The sequence below is a fragment of the Hevea brasiliensis genome, chromosome 9 (assembly GCF_030052815.1).
Source record: "Hevea brasiliensis isolate MT/VB/25A 57/8 chromosome 9, ASM3005281v1, whole genome shotgun sequence".
Lineage (NCBI taxonomy): Eukaryota > Viridiplantae > Streptophyta > Magnoliopsida > Malpighiales > Euphorbiaceae > Hevea > Hevea brasiliensis.
In genome coordinates this window covers 21647362-21655981 of record NC_079501.1, presented here as the reverse complement: position 1 = coordinate 21655981, position 8620 = coordinate 21647362, and the positions used below count along the sequence as shown (strand labels likewise).

General features: G+C 33.9%; 1 protein-coding gene, 1 long non-coding RNA gene and 1 other non-coding gene across 3 annotated transcripts; 2 read left to right on the top strand and 1 right to left on the bottom strand.

Moving 5' to 3' along the window:
- Positions 1-264: 264 nt before the first annotated feature.
- On the top strand, positions 265-1855 carry LOC110647662 (MYB-like transcription factor EOBI). Its single transcript, XM_021801614.2, has 3 exons — positions 265-897; positions 1023-1152; positions 1255-1855. The coding sequence occupies exons 1-3, from the start codon at positions 756-758 to the stop codon at positions 1745-1747; spliced, it is 765 nt and encodes a 254-aa protein (XP_021657306.1). The 5' UTR covers positions 265-755; the 3' UTR covers positions 1748-1855.
- Positions 1856-2281: 426 nt separating this feature from the next.
- Positions 2282-2355, bottom strand: TRNAI-AAU (transfer RNA isoleucine (anticodon AAU)). The gene has a single exon. It is a non-coding gene; the product is annotated as a tRNA-Ile (tRNA).
- Positions 2356-2452: 97 nt separating this feature from the next.
- Positions 2453-4789, top strand: LOC110672395 (uncharacterized). Its single transcript, XR_009151323.1, has 2 exons — positions 2453-2608; positions 4413-4789. It is a non-coding gene; the product is annotated as an uncharacterized LOC110672395 (long non-coding RNA).
- The last annotated feature ends 3831 nt before the right edge of the window (positions 4790-8620 follow it).

Genomic DNA, 8620 nt, shown 5'->3' with positions numbered 1-8620 from the left:
ATAGACATTACAAGTATAAAATAGAGTATAGCCAATTGAAGTATGCCCTAACATTTCAAGAAATGCTACTTATAGTCATCCCAAAGGCCACGTGGAGAGAGCTCGGTCACACATCCAAAGTCTGTCCCGCTTCTTTATCTCATATTCAAATACCGCATTACCTTAATTGGCATGCTAGAACATTCATCATGCTTATATAATACACTTAAATCAACATTAAACAATTTCTAAAGCAGCCTTTCAAGGATCTTTTGTATCAACAGATGGTATGATTCCATAGGAGCCGTTTTCGAGGGGACTTTCAACTACCCACTATAGCTTTATTTTCCGCTGAATCAAGATTTATATAATTCCTATAATTAAAATAAGGTGCGTATAATATAGCTTGGTTTATGCTGTGGAATCTTTGATATTGAAATGCTGCAGATGATATGTTAGAGGCATGCAATGTACAGTATCGAAGATTTAGTAGACACATGTTGCACGCTAATTGGGTAGGAGATATTGAGCTGGTAAGCACCTTGTCTGAACACTTGGACTCAAGTCATAGGATGATCATGATGGAATTAGGAAGGAGGGGAGATGAATGATTTCAATTTCATATTATATCCAAGGAGATTAAAGTAAATGATTTTGAAGTGACTGATTGATGGGAAGGGTACACGCATATATAAGGGAAGGCTAGGTGTATTTTGTGTCACAATTTGGGGACAACATTTAGGAGAGAGTCAAGTGACAGGATCATATTCATAAGCATGGTAGCAATGATGGGTTGGGGAGTTGTTCCTGAGCAAGGGTGGAGGAAAGGTCCTTGGACTCCTGAAGAGGATAAGTTGCTTAGTGAATATGTCAAATTGCATGGAGAAGGAAGATGGAGTTCTGTGGCTAGGTGCACAGGTAATCATTCATCAGAAGTTAAAGAACAAAATGTTTCTTTCTGTTTACTTAATTTGATTGACAAGAGAAACTTCTCTCATCTACTTGTGTATTTTAACTTTGATTATTGATATTGGTGTTACCAGGTTTGAATAGGAGTGGCAAGAGCTGTAGGCTGAGGTGGGTGAATTACCTCAGGCCTGGCCTTAAGAGAGGCCAAATAACACCTCAAGAGGAAGGCATCATCATTGAGCTGCATGCTCTCTGGGGCAACAAGTAATGCAACTCTTTCTTTCTTTCCTTTTATTCCTTTCCATTACTTTTAAGGGTTCTATCAATTTTTTTACTTGATATAATATTATTAATATATGTGCATAGGTGGTCAACTATTGCTAGATACTTGCCTGGGAGAACAGACAATGAGATAAAGAATTATTGGAGAACCCATTTCAAGAAAAGAGAAAGATCATCTAATCAGAAACAAGAAAAGCGAAAAGCTCAAATTCTTGATAAAAAATTGCAGCTACAGCAACAACAAGAGCAGCAGCAGCAGCAGCAAATGGGTGATGATCAAGAAATGAAAGGGGTCAACAATACAGTTGATGGAAAAATTCACGAGGCCCAAGAAAAGCAAGAGATGGCTTTCATGTACCCCACTATGGAAGATCAATGCTTGCCTGTGATGTATCAAGATGTTGCATCTTGGGAAGATTTTATGGTGGATGATGGAATACTCTGGGGTGGCTTGTGGAACCTAGATGATCAGATTGATCATATTAGTACCAAGCAAAATCAAGCAACAGCTTATTCTTTTGGAGGGGGTTCAACCAATACCTATACTTCTACTACTGCTGGAGGCTATATTTTCTAAGAATGTTTATGGGAAACAAATAATGTTGATTGGTTTAATATTGTTAGTAGTTGTAACATTATTAATTTGCGTCAGCAAATAATAAGAACGATCATGAATCTTGTTACGAGCGGCTTTTTTTTTTCTTTTCCCCTCCAAGATTTGCTCTGTAAGTTCTGGTTTGCATTGATATATTTTTAAATAGTAATCACTAGAATGTAATCCTTCCACACATGTTTTTGTCTCAGTCCCACTTGTATCTTTGGAATTTGAATGAATTCTTATCTAATAATACATTAGTGAAGTCTAACCACATTTCAATTTACAATATTATTATTTAAATAATTTAATTTTGGATAAAATAATTTTTGAAAAATAACAGATAAAAGTAAAAAAAATAGTAATTTGTATAAAATTTTAATTCAAGTTTTCTATTTTTTTTATGAACTTAAATATTTTACAATGAACTTAAATAATTTTACAAAATTAAATAATTGATACCAATTCTATTAGTAATATCAATTAGAAATTAAAAAAAAAATAAAACTAAAATATTGGCCCATGCAGGTCTCGAACCTGCGACCTTCGCGTTATTAGCACGACGCTCTAACCAACTGAGCTAATAGGCCAATATTTATTGAATTGCAAATATTGCTTTTTATTGATAAAATAAAAAAAAAAAAACTGGATAAGCTTGTCACGCACTGGCATAAAGCATCCGGTCTTGCTGAAACACTTACCTGCACTATCCAAACGAGGACGAGAAGTAGATGAACAACATTACAGCAAGTGAAGTAGCAGGACTCGGGTGGGTACATTACTCCTATTTTGCACCATTGCTGCCCCAAAGATTGACTCTTTTATCTCTAATTCGCAGAGAAGGTATGAAAGAAACTATCTTACACTTCGCTTCTGTTTCTGGGTTATTTTCTTTGTTTCCATATTACATTGATTTGAGTTACAAGTTCTGCAAAATAATTGTCCGTTGACGATGTTGACAAAAGGGTTGCCTACGATTTTTTTTTTTTTTTAAGAACTTTGGTTGGTGTTTTTTCTGGTGGCTAGTTTCCGTTTCTTTGAGACAATAAGTACTATGAACTTTGAAAAATGCTTATGCATTTTGGGAATTTAAAATTGGACTTGGATGCTGTTGTTCCCGTTTTCAAAGGAAATCAAATGGATAATTTAGTATGGATTGTTCCCTGCTTTTGGGTTATAGGCTTCTAAATATTATAATTGGATTTAGTTGGTCTTATTTTCTTGTCCTTTATGATATATCCAATTTGATCTTTATTTAAATGCAATCGTTGAATGTGCAATGATTGAAGATACTCACAAGTTATTTGAATTTGGCTTCTCCATTATCATTTTGTGAGGGTTAATGTCCCTTTAGAGAGTAGGCTGCACAATTCAGTGGCACTCCTTATTACAAACAGAGAAAACTAGATTATGGATCAAAGCATTCAGAAAAGGACAACAAATAGGGAAGGATAGAGATTAGTGTTGATTGTAAATGCTATAATTTCCAGTTGCAAACTTCATTCGTGAAAACAAAAATGAATCTTTAACATATAATTTTTGCAGCTAGTACATCATGTGCCATGTTGTTGTTGCTTTTTGAGCTAAAAGTTATTAGATGTTTGAGCTATTGAAGAGGTCATGATCTTTGTAAGGAGAATGGAAATTGAATTGAAGATTTTAAGTCATATTCTTTCTGATGGAGAAAGTGAAACACAAGTGGTTCTTTTATGAGCTTTATGGAGTATATTTCTGCACAACTCTTACTCAAATTGGTCTTGTCCACTTTGAATTGATACATACACAACATTTGCTATAGCTTTAACTAGTGTATCCATGTTTTAGTTGATTCATCAAATAGACTTTGAGTTGAAATCAAGTTCTAGTAAGTATTTTTATACTTCCCAATTCAGAATCTTTGTATTTATAGCATCATTAACCTGGTTATAAGCTGTTCCAATCAGCACCAGTGTCCATCTTAACAGTCATGTTTGATGACCTTTGTTATATACTGTTGTTATTCTAGTATATCCCATTGTTGATTGAATAAAGATGATGCTTCTTGTAGGTGACTTGTTTAGAGAAATTTATGTTCTTTTCATTGGATGATATTCTTTTATTTTATATAAAAACAATTTAAAGTGTTGCAGAATTAAAAATTATAAGCAAGGCAATTTCCTTGATGCCAATTAAAGTGCTATAATTAGCTCTCTCTACTTAAGATAGGAGTAGTGGCTCTGGTTAATAATACAGAAGGCAGAACTGAATTTGATGAAAATATGAATTAGATAGGACTGGCATAAGATGAAGCGGGCTAAAATTTTGGCAATCCAATCCACTTATTTGTTTTCTTTTTATTCACTTGCACAAATTTATATGCATCGTCTGCAAAAACACAAGCATGTGAAAAATTCAAGCCTAGAAATTTTCATTATGTAGTTGTCATTTAGATGCTGGCAGCTTAACCTGTATCATTGAGCATTTACAAAATTTTTCCGTTGAGACTTGAGTATCCCCTGATTCTTTGCAATAAATTTCAAGCAGATAAATTAACACCATTGTAGAAAGTGAGTAATACTTGTTTAGTGCTAATATGAATTGTAGCAGTCATGTATGATTCAGTGTAATTTGTGAGTTTTAGCACCTCTCCAACTCCTTGAATCTGCAGCTCCCTGGGGATGTGCAAGACATGTGGCGATTTAAGGATGATAGCATGCTCAAAATGTAAAGGAATTGGATCAGTCAAGGAAGGTGGGCCTTTAAGTTTTAACATGTTGGATGATTTGTATCAGTCCATTGGTGGAGTATCAAAGGTGAAAACCTTTAAATGTACTAAATGTGAAGCTAGAGGTCATTTCTGCTGCCCTGGCTGCTCTAAAGTGCCATCAGATTAATTAATATGTAGATCTTGTAAACAATTGCTCTCTTGTGCTTCTTCCAGAACTTGGTTATATTCAAGATTTCCTCCTTGCAGTGATTATAATTACTGGACTCTGGATTTTAGTTGGACTATATAGAGAAAAGAAGTTCATAAATCTTCCCATATGAATGATGGATGACTAGCATAGTGTAATCTGGTTCAACAAACTGAGTAATTATTATTTCTTTTGATTCCAACCATAACTTAATGCTGACAGATGATTATGGAGAAGTACTAGTCAATACTGTATGTTTATTCCAGAGATCACAGGAATAATGTCATGGACTTATGACGTGAGATAGAACATTGAGCTACTTGTCCAATGGCATATAAGTTTTTAAGATGTATATTGGCTGGCACGGCATCGAAGATTGTGGTAATATGAAAATTGGAAAGTGATTGTACTACAAAGAATGCATATCTACTGAGAATCATAATTAACATGATTGATTGTTGGATGTCAAATAGACGCCTTTATGAGAGGATTCCCTGGAAATTAAAGCAGAGGACGTATTAAGAGAGTAGGCAGTAGCCATAGAATCTTGGAAATTGTAATGCTGCAGCCATTGTCTAGCTAAGCTCAATTATGTAAACCTCCTGTCATGTAACTGGCCGCTGGATCCGTCTGAGCAATTCAGGATTGTTTTTGCTTCTGATGCCCTTTCGGGGGCCGTGTAATGCATAATGCATTTCAAAAAAAAAAAAAAAAAGAAAAGCTGGCCATAGAATCTTTGAACTTTGTGATTGGTAGCTAAAAATTAGAAGGCTACAATTTGGATGACGTGCATGGCATCTGCCGGGCGTTTGAAGTGCAGTCAGCTTGCAAAAAGCAAAGCACATATTCATGATTTTACTTCAAATCTATCTCAAGCACATATTATATGCGTCACTGTAAAAAAAAGAATGGTTAAAATCAAACCTGGCAAATTGAATTTCTAAACCGACCAATTTGAATTAATCAACTTGATTTTGAGATTCTTCTAATCAAACACTTTGAATTGATTTCTCATTTGACATCCCAGTCACAACACCCACATGTACAAACATTACACATCAGAATGACGCCGTTCAATTATTGTACAGTAACTTTTCCAAGCACTCGTCCGACGAAAGTTAACCACCGAAATACATCGTCCACGCTCCCGCTGTCTAATCCTAAGGCGTGTGCCATTCAGAATAGGTCACTGTACAGATACTACGGCGTAAAAGGGTGTACGGTGGTTACTCGCTGGCCAATTGGCTGCTACACATGACACTGTTTGTCAGAACCACTTGGAGACGGACACGTATTGACTGAGCTGGTTGCTATTTGACAGCGTCATTTTTACAACGTTGAAGCCGACAAAAGACGGGCAATTGTACAATACGGTCCTTGAAAAGATACATGAGAGGGTGAATTCTCAAGCGGACACGTTTTCTCTGACACTTGCTGTTTACGTCATGGATAACGGTGATATTTGCTGCATGATCACTTTTTTTTTTTTTTCCATCTTTAATTTTTTTTAACTGTAAAAAAATAAATTATACAGCTAAAATTGGTTGACATATTCTTTTTGTATAAGCTGTCTCATGTTTCAGGGACCTTGTTTTTGCTAGATAATCAATAATGTGGTTAGCCTCACACCTAATGTGAATAAAAGAGACATTATAAATCCCATCGATATGCTTGCTTACTTTCTTGGATTGACGAGTGAAAGATAATTGCCTTTCAAATAAAATTAAATTTATGAATCCCCAATAAAAGAACAAGGAAAAAAAGATTAACTAATATAATCAACCAGTGTAGCTGCAGTGATGATTTTAAACCCATTAAAAATGATGTTGAACTTCAATTAGCTCAAAAGTTGAAAATATGTAAAGTGTACATTAGTTTCTAATTCTAGTTGATGTAAAACTTTTCAAAGCTTTTTCCATGTCTAGATTATATATATATATATATATATATATATATTTTTTTTTTTTTCTTTTCTAGGGTTCTAAACTGCTTATTCTTCTCTACTTTTGTGGTAACTGATAGATCATTTTAAGGCATGAAAATGCAGAGAAGCTACTAGTGAACAATATCTACTACAAGCTTTTTTGGGATGATTTTCTTTCTCTTATACAATTGGCGTGCATTTCTCTTTCCAATATCTACAAATAGGATATGCTATTTATCCCTTTATGTTTCTGTCTATATTGTTATTGTGAACAATAATTTCTACCATTTGTGAACTACTTTAGAAAAGCATGATACTAGCATTAAGGTGTGTATTATTCGGTTATAACCGAATCGAACTGATAAAATTCGGTTATTTTGATAGAGAGAAATTCAGTTTTTGGTTCGGTTCAGTTAATGATTAAAGAAAAAAAATCAGTATTTGGTTATTGGTTCGGTTTCACTTAATTTTGTAACTGAATTAACCGAAATTTTATTAATTAATAATTTTTTTATTTTATTATATTTAACAGATAAAGAAAGGGTGACTTTTCGTTCTCTGCTCCTCTAATCCTGGTTTCCCATATATATTTTTACTTTTCTTGTGTCTTCTCCAACTCAAAACTCAAAAGTCGGTCTTTTTTCTAGCCTTTTTATCTAGTTCATAGTTCACACAGCCACACCCACTAACCCACTCACTTTCCCTTTCATTTTTCCTTTGATTATCTCTCTTGTCTTTTGTTCTCAAATGTAAAAAGAAAATTAAAGTTGCTAGAGCATAATCTGTAACGCTCTCGCCGTAGGTAGTCCGTACATTTTACTGTTTTGACGACTAATATCTGTTCGGACAGTCAAAATGTCTAGAACTACACCTAAACTATAGTGAAGATGCATAAATTGAAGAAATAAATGTTAAAAAAATATAGGAAAAATTTAGAGAAAAATAAATTAAAGTTTAGAGAATTTATAAATTGGTATAAAATAATAAAAATAACCAGATGAGCACCATGAAAGGCATTTTGGTCATTTCACCCTAGAGGTGAATTTTGACTTAAATGTCAAATTAAAATTTGGAAATAGAATAATTAACATAAATTAATTTTATGAATTTGAATTTGGAAAATGGGAAGAGAAAGAAAAGAAAAGGAAAGAAAAAAAAAGAAAGGAAAATAAAAAGACTTATGGCATTTAAAGAAAAGAAAAATAAGCTTATGAAAATTTAAAACAAAATTAAGTACAATAAAAATATAAATATATAAGCCACATAAGACAAACCCCAACCACCTTCCTCTTCTTCCTCCACTTCTTCTCTCTCTCCCTCTCCCTTGTGCCGCCCACCTTGGCCCCTCAAGTCCTCCATTGATATTCAAGTTCCAAGCTTGATTTTCCAAGCTTTCACTCACCAAAACCCATAACACTCTTCATTAAAAATACTTCTCACACCCTAAGGAAGCTATAGATACCAAAAAGAAGCAAGGAAAGTGAAGTTTAACAAGTTACAAAAAAAGGTTAGTGCTCAAAACTCTTAATCTCTTCTTTAAGCATGAAAATCATGCTAAACCAAGTGAAGATTTACATGAAATTAAAAAGAAAAATTTGGGAAAGAAACCCTTGAATTTGGCAGTCCTAGAGGAACCATGAAAATGATTGATTTTGTTGGTTTTAGTTTAGTTAGGGAAGTTAATTAATAAGGTATTATATGTGGGAATTGATTTCATGGTTATATATGTGAATTTGATGTTTGAAATTAGGGTTGTACACTTGAAAGTGGGGATTTTGTGACATTTTTGAATTTGACCTAATTGTGTTGAGATTGATGATAATAGAAGTGACATGTATGCTTATTTGGAGTTTGGAGAAGGAGGAGATTGAAATTTGGGAGTGTCAAATTTTCTGCAGGTTGGGACTTAATGAGTCTAGTGTGTTTGTTGAACCTTAACTGACAATGTGTGACTCCAATTGGTATGAGGCTAATTGAAAGTGTTTTGGAACATCCAAACCTTCATTTTTCAAGAAGAAACCCTACCCAAATTCTGTC